Genomic DNA, 19417 nt, shown 5'->3' on the forward strand with positions numbered 1-19417 from the left:
ATGGTATGTGCTATCTAGTTAACTGTGAAATTTATACAAGAACCGCACAGTCCACGACTGTAGCGCCCTGACCGCTCGGCTAATACCGCGCGGCCAATTTGTTATATTAAGACGCTTGTAAGCTCCGTTCCATTACTTTAGGGACGTATTAAAATTAATGTAATCAATCTCTTTTACAAGAAAGGAAGAGAATTGACATAAAAAGCTATTTACTTATCTTCTTTTAACTGACAAGGCCGGCTTCTGGTGGCCGAGCGGTTCTAGTTGCTTCAGTCTAGAACCGGGCGGCCGCTACGGTCGCAGGTTCGAATCCTGCCTCGGGCATGGATGTGTGAGATGACCTTAGGTTAGTTAGGTTTAAGTAGTTCTAAGTTCCAGAGGACTGATGACCTGAGATGTTAAGTGCCATAGTACTTAGAACCATTTGAACCAATTTTTTAACTGATAAACATGGTATTCACAAAAAAATATGTTCATGGAAAAAACATTTAAATTAATAAAAGGACAGGACATAGCATGCTTTAGAAGTGGATATAGCACCACATATCATTCGGAAATCGTCAGCGGAACTATAGATCTAAGTAATGAGTGTGAATTGTCGCTCTGACTGAGTTAATTGGTTTGAGGAATAATATGACTCACTTTCGACGAAACCTATAAAAACAGCTGTTCAGAATCATGCCACTGATTCAGCCTACTAAAAGAAATACAGTGAAATAACTAAACAAAAGGGTAAAAATTATCTGAATGTTTTGGGTAAACTAAAAGGGTTTTCCAAAGAAAAAAAATGGTTCAAATGGCTCTGAGCACTATGGGACTTAACATCTGAGGTCATCAGTCCCCTAGAACTTAGAACTATTTAAACCTAACTAACCTTAGGACATCACGCACATCCATGCCCGAGGCAGGATTCGAACCTGCGACAGTAGCGGTCGCACCGTTCCAGACTGAAGCGCCTAGAACTGCTCGGCCACTGTGGCCTGCAGTTTTCCAAAACAAAGTCTCTGATGTTCCTAAACAGCAACATTTACGATCTATGCATTTTATTAATTCTGACTTACTGCAGTGAGGCATGGACATCTACCAGAAATCCTCTGATTCACTTGCAACTTCGATTTTTTGACGGTATCAAATAATTCGCACATTCCCACGTTAGGCAAAAAGATTTTAACGTTGACATTTGACGACGAGTTTGCTCCTAAGTGTACATCTGCGATTGCTGATGTTTCAGGCCCGATATTAGGAGCAGACTTCCTCAAGGACTTTTCTTTAGCACCTGATTTGGTACACCGCTGCCTGATGGATGTACTTGTTTCTTCTAAACACGCGGGTCGCATGGAGTAGCCGCGCGGTCTGGGAGGCCTTGCCAAGGTTCGAGTCCTCCCTCGTGCATGGGTGTCTTTGTTATCCTCAGCATCTTAGCATAAGTTAGTTTTAAGTTAGATTAAGTAGTGTGTAAGCATAGGGACCTATGACGTCAGCAGTTTGGTCCCATAGTAATGTACGACAAATTCCCAAAATTGTCTAAGCTCGTTACCGCGCCGGGTTGTTACTGCGCGACACCACCGATTTCGGCCCCGTGAAGATTTCCTGGTCGTCCGCGACGCGTGAATTGTCACTGGCGCCGTTTTCGTCCGAATGCTGAGCGCTCGTGTGGAACAGTAGTTGGAGAACAAGCTCCCGGAGCTACGGCGCCTGAATGATGCAACAACTGCCCCTTCTTCTGCTCGCCTCTCCTTCGACTCACCGCCAGCGGACAACGACTTCGGTCAGATGCTTCTGGGAGAGTTCCCGGCATTGACAGGTCCTGTTATGGCCCACGTTACTGTGAGGGGCACTCTAGTACACACCTCATAAGCACTACTTCTGGCCCGCTCATGGCTAGAAGGCCAAGGAGCTTACCTTCTGAAAAATTACACACTGCTAACGATGCGTTTCATGAAACAGATTCAGATGGAACGGTGTGTAGTTCACACTGTGCTTGGGCATCGCCATTGCAAATGATAGAAAAGAAAAACGGATCGTGGTGCATTTGTGAGGATTACAGGGATCTCAACGATCGCACTTTCCCTGACAGATACCCAGTTCCAAATATGTCTGACTTCAACAATATTTTGAGTTGTGCTTGTTCCTTAGTGTCACTGATTGTGCCAAACTTTCGCACAGATTCCGATGGCAGATCGAGACAAACATAAGACAGCTGTGACAACGCCATCTGTCTTATCCAACACAATGTTATGCGTTTCTGCCTTCGAAACACTGCCCAAACTTGGCAGTATTTCATGGTTGACTGGGATAAATGAAAAAAATTCTTTCAGCGTTGGTAGGAATGGAAAGGGGGATATGATATCGGCTGACTGCCTTAAACCAGCATACAATACAAATGAACAGTCTGCCCTTTGGCATGAGTTTTTGTTTGCCCCTAGTCATAGGGGTCCCTCAGCTGTGCGTTTAGATTTTCCTTCCCCTTCACAGGCTAGGCCACAAGCAGTGCAGACACGCTCCAGCAGGCTAGTGTAGAGCACATTTCCATGGATTCCCGGTCCACCCGGTTTTCACACGAAAATTAATGGACAAGTCATTTCTGAACAAACAATTTCTGTCTTTTTCTGCAAGTTGCAGGATATACATTACTTAAGTGTCTATGTTGTTTGTTTCAGTGTGTGTTGTCTTGTGTTAACAGTTACTTGATAACTATGCTTTTATCGGCTGTTGCCTTGCTCTCATAATATCTCTAGCTTTTCTTGTATTCTGAATTGTTTTGTGTTCATAACACTTCTTCCTCCACAACATTCAAATAGTATGATTTGTCTTTCTGAGCCCACCACTGTGAACATTAGCAAATATGGCTGAACTACAGCACCCCCCACAAAAATGGGAGGGGTGCCTGGATGATGTGGCTGATGCACACATAAATTGAAGATCGATTGTGAACTTATGTAGAATGCTGGATGCACTGGTATGGACGATTGTAATCTCTTTGGTACTGATTGTCTAATCTTTGTTCACAAAAAAGTTTGTGAAGTTGGGTTCAGGTCGTTTAGAACAGACTGGCAGTGAAGGAACAAGCGGTGAGCAGGAACAAGGCACAATCAATAATTTCAACGACTAGAAGCACTGCGGCAAAACGATATTGGGAGCCCACTGAGGATTCACATAAACGACAATCGTTTGCAATACAATGACATGACAATGATAACTGCTTTATAAATGACGAGAGGAGGGAAAATTATTCTGTAATAGGGCACTAACATGCCGCACAAGACACATTCCTGGATCAACTCTCCGAGATACGGACGACAGGCACAGACAAAACGAACGAATGCCAGTAAACTAAATCTAGTTTTGGACGGGTCTGCTCCTGAACATATGTACAATTTAATGGGTTATATCCGAGAAATAAAATGACTCAACGCGGTACTGAATACTTTGAAGTCGAACTATTAAGAGACGAAGTACGAACTGTAAATGACAGCAAGGGTGGATTGTGGGGCGGGGTGGGGAGGGGGGGGGGGGGCGGCACGGGGGCACGTGCCCCTCACCCAGGACAGTCCGAGAGAGACAGAGAGAGACGATGAATCTGGGCGTAATTACATACGGGCAGAATGTAATTTTGAGTTTAAAAAATTCTGAAAACCTGGAATTAATAGAACGTCAGGGTGGCTGGTTCTGTTATGCCTTTTTGTTTCTTTTCTTGTCAGAATTTACAGTAACATGGTGCCTTTTATCGTTTCGTCATTGCGTAGCAGATAAATGAGTTAAGGGCAAGTTTCCCTTGTTATTCAAGTAAAGTTAAATCTTTTACTTTGCGAAGTAACTATAAGTTTCTAGGGCTGCGTTCAAGTTTACACATTCAGATATTTCCGGTAAATGTTTGATCTCTTTGGATTCTTTTCGTCGATAGTAAGAAGTAGTACTGCCACCGAGCCTTGACATTTCGCTAAAGTCCTCTTGTTGGTAAATAGTACCTTATTGCCGTTTTATCAGACATCAGCTAGTTCAGTCACCAATATTACAAATTTAATGGTAACTTTGTCTGTCTGTCACCTTTCCAAGGTAGAACCACTCTCTAACTTCGTGAAGTTTGGTCTGGCTGTAGATTAAACCCTGAAAGAGAACATAGCCGGCTTAAAAAATACTGAATAAGTAGGCGAAGTGATAATAATGAATCAAGGCAGCAAAATATTTGTCGGCAATGCACTATTTTACAATTCGTTGCCCAGGCGATAAGTGCTACGTCAGATTGTAAAGTACGATAACTCAGCTAAAACGAATCCGGCATCTACAAAAATTGCTGTCGCAATACAGTGCACGTTTTGCAAACTGCTGAACCATACAAAGACGACCTTCCTTGTTTTTTGTCTGCAAAGGAAGAGGTACAAATCTGACAACAAATTAACGAAAATATGGAAAAGACAGAGGCGTATGAAGAGCAAGGGTGCTGCCAAATATTAGAGTCTTGTGCCAGTTATTTCACACATTTCCTGTAACAACCGGCTCTGTGGAGGGACCTTTCTCAAGATTACGCCTTCTGAAGACATATCTTCTCAACAGGATCCAGATAATCGTTTAAATGGATTTGCACTGGCGCATACACATCAAGGTATTGTATCAATAATAAACGCTGAGGAAGTGTTCGATATCTTCTGTAGGAAACTGTCATTGCATCATATGTAATAATGACTGTGATAAAATTATGAATGTACTAAAATTATATTTCTAATATGGCCATACATGTGATAATGGCTTTAATAAAATTAATTTCTAATACACATCCACATACACAAACAAACACACAGACATACATATTTGTGTGTGTGTGTATGTGTGTGCGTGTGTGTGTGTGAGTGTGAGTGGGTGGGTGGGTGTGGGTGGGTGGGCGGGTGGTGTGCATCTTTTTTTTTTTTTTTTAATTACACTACGAAATACTATAGAAACATGTTCACCCTTCCAATCCTTGTTCCCACGCAGAAAAAAGTTCTGTATCCGCCCGTGAATGACACTGATTCCTGTGATTGAACTTAGTGTATGTTGTCGTAAAGTTGCGTCAGTTTTAGACTTGATGCAGCTGCTACGTCTCAGTACTTATTTGAACACCTTAGTGAAACAGATGAGGTACCTGTACTTCCTGGAAACAGTGTGCATGCAGACACAGCCACTGGTCACAGAAGTCATGCTTTAACGGGAAAAATGATCAATGGCTGCAAAGTCTTGGGAAGATACTTTGATGTGACTGTATTGATTACTGACTCTCTAACTCCGGTTAAAATCTTTTGGTAATGAGTGGTAACCGGAAGAAGGTATAGAATTGATTCTTGGAGAGGGTATTTAAGTATTCTTGATAAGAATGGAGAAATGGAGGTTAATTTCAGCGGAATAGTCGGAAAAGAAGGAGAGACTTTGATGTGTTTAGGGGTTACAGTTACTAAGAAGAAGACAGAGGATGGAACTGCAGCGCCAGTTTATAGTGCGTGCAAAATTCCGTGGCCGCTAGATGCTATACATCCATATCTACATCTACATACATACTCCGCAATCCACCATCTTCTCTCCTTGTTCCACTCACAAACAGAACGAGGGACAAATGACTGCCTATATGCCTCTGTACGAGCCCTAATCTCTCTTATCTTATCTTTGTGGTCTTTCCGCGAAATGTAAGTTGGCGGCAGTAAAACTGTACTGCAGTTAGCCTCAAATACTGGTTCTCTAAATTTCCTCAGTAGCGATTCACGAAAGGAACGCCTCCTTTCCTCTAGAGACTCCCACCCGAGTTCCTGAAGCGTTTCCGTAACACTCGCGTGATGATCAAACCTACCAGTAACAAATCTATCAGCCCGCCTCTGAATTGCTTCTATGACCTCCCTCAATCCGACCTGATAGATATCCCAAACGCCCGAGCAGTGCTCAAGAATAGGTCGTATTAGTGTTTTATAAGCGGTCTCCTTTACATATGAGCCACATCTTCCCAAAATTCTACCAATGAACCGAAGACGACTATCCGCCTTCCCCACAACTGCCATTACATGCTTGCCCCACTTCATATCGCTGTGCAATGTTACGCCCAAATATTTAATCTACGTGACACCAATCACAAATCCTGTCCAAGTCAACATGCATCCTCCTACAGTCACTCAACGACGACATCTTCCCGTACACCGCAGCACCATCAGCAAACAGCCGCACATTGCTATCCACACTATCCAAAATATCATTAATGTAGATAGAAAACAACAGCGGACCTACCACACTTTCCTGGGGCATTCCAGTTGATACCCTCACCTCCGATGAACACTCACCATCGAGGACAACGTACAGGAATTCTATTACTTAAGAAGTCTTCGAGCCACTCACATACTTGGGAACCAATTTCATATGCTCGTATCTTAGTTTGTAGTCTGCAGTGGGGCACCGAGTCAAACGCTTTCCAGTAGTCAGGGAATATGGCATCCGTCTGATACCCTTCATCCATGGTTCGCAAGATATCATGTGAAAAAAGGCCGAGTTGCGTTTCGCAGGAGCGATGCTTTCTAAACCTTTACTGATGCATGGACAGCAACTTCTCTATCTCAAGGAAATTCATTATATTCGAACTGAGAATATGTTCGAGAATCTTGCAACAAACCGATGTTAAGGATATTGGTCTGTAATTCTGAGGATCCATCCTTCTACCCTAATCAGGCGTCACCTGCGCTTTTTTCCTGTCGCTCGGGACTTTACGTTGGGCAAGAGATTCGCGATAAATGCAAGCTAAGTAAGGAGCCAATGCAGTGCTCAATGGGCTAGGGAAGCATGGGAACAGCGGCAGTGGCGGGGGTCGCTCAGATCGGTATTGGAGTAGTGCCGCTCGCTGGAGGGGAAGTGATGTTGTAAAATGAAGCCTACTCTCACATTTTTTGTAAAGTGGGACCCGTCCACGCCCACACTTGCAAGGTAACCATCCAAAAAGTTCTACTGTCACTTGCGTTAGTATCCAAAGAGAATTCCGCCAAACCGGCCGCTGTGGCAGAGTGGTTCTAGGCGCTTCAGTCCGGAACCAGGCTGCTGCTACGTTCGCAGGTTCGAATCCTTCCTCGGGCATGGATGGTTGTGATGTCCTTAGGTTAGTTAGGTTTAAATAGTTCTAAGTCTAGGGGACTGATGACTTCAGATGTTAAGTCCCTTAGTGCTTAGAGCCACTTGGACCATTTTTTGAATTCCACCGAAAATTCAGCGATTTATTTTCGCCTGGCTTGTTAAGTAATTGTAACTTTTAGAGAAGCGTCATGAGTGGCGAATTTTGAGTAAAATCTACACATTTCTCTGGTTGCCATGTGAAAATTTTCTTCTTTTGCCAAAACACAGCGGAGTTTACACTCTCTCACGACACTAACATGTTGTGAGGACACAACTGCGAGAGAATTCTGATCGGTCGTTTGTTAAGTTTACTACGTGAGGAACTGCAGATAAGCAAAGTCAGTAGCTTATGCAAAGGCACATCTTCGGTAAAAAAAAAAACGTGTAATGTATTCATGTATGTTGTTCTAAAAAGCATAACATTTCTCGTTTCACCAGACGTCGGTGGCCTTTAAACATTACATTCTATCACCGAAAAAGTCTGTAGTTATTGGAATAACACGGTAGAAAAAATGGTTCAAATGGCTCTGAGCACTATGGGACTCAACTGCTGTGGTCATCAGTCCCCTCGAACTTAGAACTACTTAAACCTAACTAACCTAAGGACATCACACACATCCAAGCCTGAGGCAGGATTCGAACCTGCGCCCGTAGCAGTCCCACGGTTCCGGACTGCGCGACTAGAACCGCGAGACTACCGCGGCCGGCTAACACGGTAGATAGTGAAGTTCTACTTAATAACGAAATGTTAAAATTCTCTCCTCTTTGCATTCTATGGTTTTGGGAGATCTCATTTCGATATCTGAAACTGTTTATGAAATACGAGGAATGTTGAGGATATTTCACTCTGTCTTTATCAATGGCGTGGCGCGATCGCAAATGAGTGTGCTACATCAGATCAGTTTTCTCTAGATTGGTCGCAGATAGGTAGCTCTATCCAAGTGAAAATAAAAATTCAATATGTTAGCTAAATTTCATACTTAATAACGTATTATGTAATATGGACGAAACGCAAAATCATAAAGACCTCTGTTTTTCATTGAATACGTTTGTGAATTCCGCACAGTGTCTTACGTTTTACGTAAATATCACAATAACTGTGAGCGTTAACGAAATGATGGGCAAATGATCATGAACCTGACATATAACGCCATAAGCAAAGCAAAAATGATTTTTTATACCGAATAGTTTTTGTTAAATCCTTTGAGAAAGATTGCAGGGTGCACACCTCGATTCTGTCATCGCTGACAGGTCGAAAGGTGGAAAATGCTTATCGGACTCTCCTTCTCAACAAACGAAAGAACTCGGACAGCGCTTTGGGCGAAAACTTGTCACTGCACATTGGAAACCGTATCCTGCGCGAGCTATACGTGACACATAAAACAGCCACAGGAAGAGAAGAAATATTCACGAAGTTTTCACGGAAACTGGGATAAAGATCGATTATTTGGTAACTTGCCCACATCTTACAGGAAAGAATTGCGAGAAGTTTTACATGTGCTAACAGAGGTATTATCAGGTAAATCTGAACTGATGAAAGGAAATCAACATCAAAAATGTTCAAATGTGTGTGAATTCCTTTGGGACCAAACCGCCGAGGTCATCGGTCCCCAGACCCACACATCACTTAAACGAACCTAACGTAACCTAACGCTAAGAACAACTCACACACCCATGACCGAAGGAGGCCTCGAACCTCCGGCGGGAGAGGCCGCGCAATCCGTGACATGGCGCCTCAAACCGCCAGTCCACTCCTCGCGCCGAAAATCAAAATCAAATTAAGATGCGACCACTTCAACAGTCAAAAATAAAACTATATCCTGTACGGCTAGCTAGAAAAGAAACTGTAGAAATGGAGATCAAGTGTATGAGAGAATATGACAGTGTTGAGAGTTTAGCCAGCGCATACTGTAATCCAGCATGTACAGTAATGAAAAAGAATCGGTCAGCTACATTTGCTGTGGGAGCTTCAGTTATTAGTCGTGTTATTTTGCCTTACCGAGATTGGACCGAAAACAATTTGCAGAAATTCAATGGCAGTTTTTAACTTAGTAGTTAGGATATGACAAGTAGTTATTGGCAGTTGGAGCAGGAAGAGAGAAGCTGAAAGTTCATCGCATTCCTGTACAAAAGATGTTGCCATCACTTAAAACATTTACTCAGCAGCAATTGTTCGAGCTTTGAACAAGATTCTTGGGGAGTTACATCTGTAGCATGTAATACTAGACGCGGATGATATTCTGATTGCGTCTACGCTTTGAGAAGTGAAATGTGACACGCAGGATAAAGTTTTAACTACATTTAAATAGGCTGGAGTCACTCTCGGTCTTCAAATATCGATTGGCGAGGAAGAGCATACAATTTTGATGACATGCCATTTCGCCTGCAGGGAGTGAGCCAGATCAGAAGAAACTGATAGCAATTTAAAATTAATAGTACCAACTCGTAAAAATACAACTTCATTATTACTTCGGTTTCTGTTATCATTATCAGTATTTTCTTAAAGGACGTTTCTTACTGTCGCCGGCTTTGCAATTCATTTAGAAGTATTCTGTCTGTCCATGGAGGACCCGTTAAAACGATGTGTTTGATGAGATGAAGAACCAACTTTAAATATTGCACTACTGAGTTTACCAAATCTTAATAAACCATTTTTATCTTGGGACTGACGCCAGCGAATTTGGTCTAGGAGCTGATTTACATCAAGTAGCCAGTTAAAGTGGTTAGAAACAACATAACACAATAGCGGTAGCAAGCTGAGTTTCGTTAGCATAGGAAAGGAAATTCTACATGACATAGTATGAAGCACTCACGATTATTTATGGGTCTCAACGATTCCGCTATTTTTCACTCGGCAGAACCCGATTGTACAGACAGATCACGGTGCATTAGCCTTCATATTTCACTGAAAATCAATACATAGAAGACTCGCAACGTAGGCCCTCGCCCTATGTGAATTTAATTTTGAGATCCACTACATTCTTGATTAAATAAATGTGGTGCCTGATGTTTTGTCGCGTGCTCCCCAACAATGAAGAGATTATTGCATTGAGACACACGTGACAGAGAGCCAAAGATTAATTTTACGAGAGGTTTGGTTAGAGAGTCAAAAATTGACAGGTTTCCATGTGACGACAAAGCAGAGCAGCTGTGGATTACATACACACTGCTCCTATATAATGGAAAAGCCAGGGAGATCGGTCCAAGCATAAAAAAATCGTAAGAGCCAGGTTAAACGTTCTCCAGTTCTGAATACCTGATGAACAGTTTAGCTCATAGGAGCACTAGTCTGCCACCCTGTACAGGGTTACACTTCAAAGAGCTCGATAATATTTTCCATGAGGTTATTGGAATTTTTTTGGAAATTTGTGTTAAGGTCTTATGGGACCAAATGCTAAGGTCATCGGTCCCTAAGCTTACACACTATTTTCATCTAACTTAAACTAACTTACGCTAAGGATGACCCACACACCCATGCCCAAAGGAGGACTCGAAACTCAGACGGGGAGAGCCGCGCGGGCCATGAGAAGACGCCTTAGACCACGCGGCTACCCCGTGCGGCCTGAGCTTATTGACTTTCCGTCATGAACTGATGGGCAAAGGAAGACAAGTGGCATTATTGCAAATGGAGAAGATTTCAGTGGCTAGAAAATTAAAACGTGATCGTATGGTGAAACACATAGTGCATGAAGTCGTAGATAATGTTCTGATACGATTACATCTTAAGTCCTCAGTGGCAATGGATGAAATCAAGAAATATCTGCATTATTACATGGGACCAGTCCCGTCAAGTTAGAGAGGCTCAACATGGAAAAATAATTTGGACTTCATCATGTGTAGAATGTTTAAGTTTACCATAGTCGTATGGAAGAGAATGAAAATAGAGTGTTGTCGGAATGAAACTTTCATACTGTTCTTCTATGAGGTTACGACATACTGATGTTGTGTCTTTTTGAGTGATGTAGGAATTGGTTGAACCTGCTTCTTGTGAATAGGTTAATGAACTGTACACATATTGAGTGAATTAATGAGTAAACATATTTTGTCCACAAATAAATTTTCTTAGGAATGGCAATATGTAGTAGGCTGGCTGACAGTGTATTTAAAACACGTCTTCGTACTGCGTCAAACTAATGTGCTTGTAATAATTATTCAATTGTTTCATTGGGCGGTATTGTGGCTTTTAATTGGCTGGTGTTGTGGCTTATGTCTTGCATTTCTTCTGCTGTCTGTTCTTTATCTATCTGTTCGCGGGGCTCCAGCAAGCGATGTTACATCTCCACGAATTCATCCTATGCAGAAATTTGATTCATGGGAGGGAATTTACGTCACCTCAGACGAGTCGAGCAGTTGGTGTACCTGCCGTCGAGTGGCGTTGTTGGTCGGTGCTACTCGAACGGGCTGCACCCTATGTTGTTCACGGCAGCCGGCGTGGAAGACGGTTGCATTTGTTGATTAGAGGGAGGGGACCAAACAGCGAGGTCCTTGGTCCCATCGAATTAGGGGGGGATGGGGAAGGAAGTCGGCCGTGCCCTTTCAAAGATCCCGACATTTCCCTAAAGCCATTTTAGGGATATCACGGAAACCTACAGCAGGATGACCTGATGAGTGTTCGACCCGTCGTCCTCCCGAATGCGAGTTCAGTGTGCTGATCACTGCGCCACCTCGCTTGGTGGCTTGGAAGAGATTACTTTATCAACACCGCTAAGGAAGCTGGCGAGTCCTCACCTGCGTGTGACCCGGTAAGTGCCGTTCAGGTTCTTTACAAAGCAGAGCATCCGCGATTGTAGTGAGTGACTGAGATAAAATAATGATGCGTAAAATTTGTTTTCATCCGGATTTTTCAAATTCTGAGAGATTTATACACAGAAACTGTATGCCACAAATCTTGCTCCATTGTCTGTTTTCTTTCGTCATTTCTGAATATACTATTAATCTGTAGGTGTTAACTACGAAATATTGCCTACCTTGAGTATACACTTTATTAATGACCTGACGGCACACATATGACCGTGTGGTAAGTGATATTTGCCTGCAATAATAACATAAATGAGAGGATTTGTTGCCTTCAATACACATTCCTTTGAACGTAATGAAGCTAGCTTAAAGAAAGTCTAACTAGATAAACTAGGATGTGGGGAGTTAATTTGTTCTGTAAAGCCATTTAATTGCTTTTATTAAATAGTTTATTAGTATCATACACACATTTCCTTATTCTGCTTAGAACATTTCTTAAGAGTGGAATTCTGGATGTCTTTGTTGTGAAGAAACAATGAGGGTTTTACACTAAAACATGCCTTCTAATAAAAAAATGTCCATTTCTACATCTACATCCATACTCCGCAAGCCACGTGACGGTGTGTGGCGGAGGGTACCTCTATCGGTTCTCCCTTCTATTCCAGTCTCGTATTGTTCGTGGAAAGAAGGATTGTCGGTATGCTTCTGTGTGGGCTCTAATCTCTCTGATTTTATCCTCATGGTACGTAGGAGGGAGCAATACACTGCTTGACTCTTCGGTGAAGGTATGTTTGAGAAATTTCAACAAAAGCCCGTACCGAGCACTGAGCATCTCTCTTGCAGAGTCTTCCACTGGAGTTTATCTATCATCTCCGTAACGTTTTCGCGATTACTAAATGATCCCGTAACGAAGCGTGCTGCTCTCTGTTGGATCTTCTCTATCTCCTCTATCAACCCCATCTGGTACGGATCCCACACTGCTGAGCAGTATTCAAGCAGTGGGCGAACAAGCGTACTGTAACATACTTCCTTTGTTTTCGGATTGCATTTCCTTAGGATTCTTCCTATGAATCTCAGTCTGGCATCTGCTTTACCGACGATCAACTTTATATGATCATTCCATTTTAAATCACTCTTATGCGTACTCCCAGATAATTCATGGAATTAACTGCTTCCAGTTGCTGACCTGCTTTTTCGTAGCTAAATGATAAGGGATCTGTCTTTCTATGTATTCGCAGCACATCACACTTGTCTACATTGAGATTCAATTGCCATTCCCTGCACCATGCGTCAATTCGCTGCAGATCCACCTGCATTTCAGTACAATTTTCCATTGTTACAACCTCTCGATACACCACAGCATCATCTGCAAAAAGCCTCAGTGAATTTCCGATGTTATCTACCAGGTCATTTATGTATATTGTGAAAAAACTGGTAGAGACTTTTCACTTAATATGCCTGTTAATTAATGTTACATTCGCATCAATTTATAAAGTTTTACGTAATGGACACTTTCTGTAAGTTTTTAATTTTTTTTTCAATTTTTCACTGAAATTCTATCGAACAGTGTATGGGATATTTTTCAGTGATGTCACATGTACTTATTCTTTGAAATTCTGTTTTCTAGTGGTAACGTCTATGAAGTGTATATGATTCATGTGCCTGTTAATTTACCATTTTGAAGTATTTAACTACTCTCTTGGGTAACTACTGGGGCCTTTCTTTATTGATTAATATCACAATGAAGTTTTTTGTCGCCATAAATTTCTAAGTTAAATATGTTTTAACTCCGGGGGTTGTTTTTGGATACTAACCCTCCGGTGACGATACATCTGTTAAATTTATCGGCATCTGTCGTTTATCTTCATCGCAGGTTCACGTCCTTCAAAACGTGGCACAGCTTATCATACTGAATCTATTACTTCCGAAACGCATGTCTGACGCGACCGCGTGCGACCAGTGGCGGCTACAAGAGCTACCGCTGAATCGTGATTTGAGAGTAGTCGTCGCCCACTGACAGTGCGTTTGAATGTACTGTTGTTGTTGCTTCGGGTGTGCACTAGGCGTTGTTGTCTGGTAGTTCAGCACAGACCAAGGACTGCCGAGCACAGACTGTATGAGTGAGCCGCCACTGGCCGCGCGCGCTCGCATGAAACATGCTTTTGGAAGTAACAGATTCAGTATGATAAGCTGTGCCACATTTTGAAGGCCGTGAAGTTTTAGTGTGGGCATGAGACGTTACGAAAACTGGAGTGCTGTCAAAATATTTGGAAAGAGTGACAGTTTCTATAATACATCACACTGTCTGTGATTTCGATAATGAGTGTTCTCAGTCGAACCCGTCAAGGTCCGTTTTCTAAAAAGTACCAGGCAAAATTAAATTTATTAGTTTCTTGGACTGGAGAGATATGAAGCATTGACCTTTAATATGGCACATAATCCGATGGCATTATACTTGTAATGTAAAAGATAGAAATATTTCAGTTGTATATTACGAGGCCACTTTGTGAGATCAACCGACTGTAGAACTTAGACGGCTGTATGTTCGAAATCCGAAAACTAAGACGTTACACAACCGAATACAAAGCGCAAGTTGCTTAAGCTGCCAACGCTTGGTAAGGAATCAAAGATGCACAGGCAGGCGTTTTCACCGTAGGTTAGCCAACAATAAATACATAGAAGAGATTATACTACGAAGAACGGTGCAAAATGCATTTTCCGTGTGTACCTGACAGAGCAAGACAACAGTATTAATTATCAAACATCTTTCAGATGTTCTGTAAAATTATATTTATTCAGTCAAGAGCCGGCTTTCCTCTTCTTAGGACGTCCTCGTGTGACAATGGCGCCCTTACAATATACTGGCCGACATTCAAAGAAACTAATTAGGCTACTTTCCAATACAGCAGTGTAGCTATTGTACTGAATATGAGTATTATTATTGTAAATGTTGGAATAAACGGAAATTTAGCGCAATATCCCGAGGGGAAAACAGAGCACCAGAGAGACTGTGACCATGTTCTGTACGTTGAACGTACACTCCTGGAAATTGAAATAAGAACACCGTGAATTCATTGTACCAGGAAGGGGAAACTTTATTGACACATTCCTGGGGTCAGATACATCACATGATCACACTGACAGAACCACAGGCACATAGACACAAGCAACAGAGCATGCACAATGTCGGCACTAGTACAGTGTATATCCACCTTTCGCAGCAATGCAGGCTGCTATTCTCCCATGGTGACGATCGTAGAGATGCTGGATGTAATCCTGTGGAACGGCTTGCCATGTCATTTCCACCTGGCGCCTCAGTTGGACCAGCGTTCGTGCTGGACGTGCAGACCGCGTGAGACGACGTTTCATCCAGTCCCAAACATGCTCAATGGGGGACAGATCCAGAGATCTTGCTGGCCAGGGTAGTTGACTTACACCTTCTAGAGCACGTTGGGTGGCACGGGATACATGCGGACGTGCACTGTCCTGTTGGAACAGCAAGTTCCCTTGCCGGTCTAGGAATGGTAGAACGATGGGTTCGATGACGGTTTGGATGTACCGTGCACTATTCAGTGCCCCTCGAAGATCACCAGAGGTGTACGGCCAGTGTAGGAGATCGCTCTCCACACCATGATGCCGGGTGTTGGCCCTGTGTGCCTCGGTCGTATGCAGTCCTGATTGTGGCGCTCACCTGCACGGCGCCAGACACGCATACGACCATCATTGGCACCAAGGCAGAAGCGACTCTCATCGCTGAAGACGACACGTCTCCATTCGTCCCTCCATCCACGCCTGTCGCGACACCACTGGAGGCGGGCTGCACGATGTTCGGGCGTGAGCGGAAGACGGCCTAACGGTGTGTGGGACCGTAGCCCAGCTTCATGGAGACGGTTGCGAATGGTCCTCGCCGATACCCCAGGAGCAACAGTGTCCCTAATTTGCTGGGAAGTGGCGGTGCGGTCCCCTACGGCACTGCGTTGGATCCTACGGTCTTGGCGTGCATCCGTGCGTCGCTGCGGTCCGGTCCCAGGTCGACGGGCACGTGCACCTTCCGCCGACCACTGGCGACAACATCGATGTACTGTGGAGACCTCACGCCCCACGTGTTGAGCAATTCGGCGGTACGTCCACCCGGCCTCCCGCATGCCCACTATACGCCCTCGCTCAAAGTCCGTCAACTGCACATACGGTTCACGTCCACGCTGTCGCGGCATGCTACCAGTGTTAAAGACTGCGATGGAGCTCCGTATGCCATGGCAAACTGGCTGACACTGACGGAGGCGGTGCACAAATGCTGCGCAGCTAGCGCCATTCGACGGCCAACACCGCGGTTCCTGGTGTGTCCGCTGTGCCGTGCGTGTGATCATTGCTTATACAGCCCTCTCGCAGTGTCCGGAGCAAGTATGGTGGGTCTGACACACCGGTGTTAATGTGTTCTTTTTTCCATTTCCAGGAGTGTACATCCCAACATAAGCTGCATGAGGAAAGTGGGACACAAATTCCGTTTGTGTGACTCTGAGCTAGATATTCGTGATAGAAAGTGACGTCTGATGGATTTTTTAAAGCGTCGTCAGGCAGAATTGGAGTCTTCTGGGAAGACATTGTGAATACAGGACGAAGAGATGTCATTGTTTCTACACTGAAGAGCGAACGAAATTGGTACACCTGGCTAATCTCGTGTACAGCCCTCGCGAGCAGGCACAAGTGTCGCAACACGACTTGCATGGACTCGACTAACCTTTGAAGTGCTGGAGGGAACTGACACCATTAATTCTACAGGATTGTCCATAAATCCGTAAGAATACGAGAGGGTGGAGATCTCTTCTGAACAGGACGTTGCAAGCTATTCCAGATATGCTTAATAATGTACAAGTCTGGGGAGTTTGGTGGCCAGCGGAAGTGTTTAAATTCAGAAGAGCGTCCTTGGAGCCACTCTGTAGCAATTCTGGACGTGTGGGTTGTCGCATTGTCCTGCTGGAATTTCTTAAGTCAATCGTAATGCACAATGGGCGCGAATGGATGCAGATGATCAGACAGGATGCTTACGTACGTGTCACTTGTCAGAGTCGTATCTAAACGTATCAGGGTCCCATATCATTCAAATTGGAGACGCTCCACACAATTACAGAGCCTCCACCAGCTTTAATAGTCCCCTACTGACATGCAGGGTGCATGGGTACATGAGCTTGTTTCGTTACCCGTACACGTCATCCGCTCGATACAACTTGAAACGAGACTCGTCCGACTGGGCCGCATGTTTCCAGTCATCAACAGTCCAATGTCGGTGTTGACGGGCCCTTGCGAAACGTAAAGCTTTGTGTCGTGCATTCATCAAGGGTACACGGCTCCGAAAGCCCATATCGATGATGTTTCGCTGAACGGTAATTTGCGGAAGGTCTCGATGAACAATTCTCTTCAGTCTTCGTTGGTTCCGTTCTTGCAGTATTTTTTTTCCGGCCTCAGCGATGTCGGAGATATGATGTTTTACCGGATTCCTGATTTTCATGGTACACTCGTGAAATGCTCGTACGGGAAAATCTCCACTTCATCACTACCTCGGAGACACTGTGTCCCATCACTCGTGCACCAACCATAACACCACGTTTGAACTCACTCAAATCTTGATAATCTGCCATAGTAGCAGCATTAACCGTCCAACAACTGCGGCAGACATTTGTTGTGTTATGTAATCGTTGCCGACCGCAGAGCCGTATTCTGCCTGTTTACATATCTCTGTATTCGAATACACATGCCTATATTAGTTTCTTTGGAGATTCAGTGTATAACGATATTCAGCATATCGAAAAATAGAAGGAAAATAAGCTCACAGGAATCAATGATAATAAGAATCGACAACTACGGTAAAAAAGAGAAGGAAATGATTATGTCGAAGTAGGATGTAGTGAAGGAGCTACACATACCAGACGCACCTGTTACGGAACAAAAAGGACAGTGCGTGCTACGTATAATTAATTCGTTAGAAGACCATGTGAAAAGACCGTGTGAACCTAGAGGAACCTTAAGCTATTAGAAGAGCTAGGTCATTTAACATTAAGACTGAAAAGTTCAGTACTTCTGTGCAGATAATACAGAGGTACCTCACTCTCAAAGTCACAAACTGTCGTGCAATTTGACAGTGAAGCGAAGCAAACCGGTGATGGATCGGCTCGGTGGGTCTTGTTTCGCATGATAATGGCAACAAAAGGTGGAATGGTAAGTCGCTTTTATAATTTATTGTAATAAACTCATGACAAGACTTCTTTGGAAGGGATACAATATAAAAAATATAGTGATAAAGAGTGTCCGAAGGCTGATAACCATTGTCTAAACTTCTATAACTCCATATATAGTCCGCAAACCACGTCAGATGGAACTTTGTGTACCGACTGAATATCAACACAAATGCGTTAGTCAAGCGATGCTTGCTGCTTCATGGTAAGACTGCAGTTTTGAGAAACCATCCAATCAATCTCTGTCTGGTATCTGCATTTCCTATGTTTTCTTTTCTTCTTTTACTTTTTCTTTTAGGTGATCGTTCCATGTTCAGTCATTACGCAAGCTAACTCCCAGATAAGTACCGGGTGTGATTCGAGTCATGTTACACAGCTCTTTAATGAAATCATATTCGATTCGCCTATTAATTCCAACGACCTGTCTTTTTTTTTTTTATTGATGGTAAGCTGTCAATCCTTGCACCAACCATCGGTCCTCTGCAGCTCTTCCTTCCTTTCAGTACATTTTGCAGCGTTGCCACATCTCCGTACATATCAGACATAACAGAGAATAACTTCAAGGTATGCCCGACGTAATCTGAGAGGTCATTTAGGGTGAAGCTGGGAGAGTTAGACCACTTTTTTGTTCAGCATAGATGTAAGGGCCAGTGTACAGGAATAAATGAACCATATAAAAAGGCTACACAAGAAGAAATGAGTCGATTAAAATTTCATATTTTTCGTTTGGAACATGCTCCAATGAATACAGAAGTATGCTATTAAATATTTTAGTCCAAAACGATTTTATCAGTTTATTATAAATCTTGACAGAAAACTAGCTTTTCTAATGAGTTATACGTTTTGTTCTAGCATTAGCCCGTCTTTCTCTCACTATGGCAGTGCGCGGTAATTATTTCAAAATGTTGATCGTCATGGGCAACACACTGATTCCAACCGTATTTTTATTACTTTCGTAACAGATTTCATCACAGACAACGTGTTCACTCTCATCTCATTCATCAAACATATTTTCGCAATCTCCTGTAACGCCTGTGCGGGGAATTAACAGGGTGAGTTTTAGCAGTATTTTTCTTACTGTGCTTCTTCAGTCAGTTTTTCTCATCACTAGTATTCTCCTTTGGTGATCTTTTTGTGCCTTTTTCCTGTTTCCTTTCTCTTCTTATCCCTCCTTTTCTTTACAGTTTCAATATTTTCAGCAGAATTTAGCCATTTGGATACAGTTGCTGTCTTCCTCTTATAATATATGATTTTGTCAATAGCTGGAACAGACTAAGTTTCATCGACAAATTTTGTCTGTTCTGGCTTAGGAGGAGTCAGTTTTAAGGTGGTGATCT

At 43.2% G+C, this 19417-nt stretch overlaps 1 protein-coding gene across 1 annotated transcript in view; it reads right to left on the reverse strand.

Moving 5' to 3' along the window:
* Window positions 1–1615: 1615 nt before the first annotated feature.
* LOC126355424 (cytochrome P450 4d2-like) overlaps window positions 1616–19417 on the reverse strand; it is a 78453-nt gene continuing 60651 nt past the window's right edge. Inside the window, exon 4 of the mRNA XM_050005728.1 lies at window positions 1616–1807. Coding sequence (XP_049861685.1) covers window positions 1616–1807 — 192 coding nt within the window. The remainder of the gene's footprint in view (window positions 1808–19417) is intronic.

This window comes from Schistocerca gregaria, chromosome 3 (assembly GCF_023897955.1).
Source record: "Schistocerca gregaria isolate iqSchGreg1 chromosome 3, iqSchGreg1.2, whole genome shotgun sequence".
Taxonomy (NCBI): Eukaryota; Metazoa; Arthropoda; class Insecta; order Orthoptera; family Acrididae; genus Schistocerca; species Schistocerca gregaria.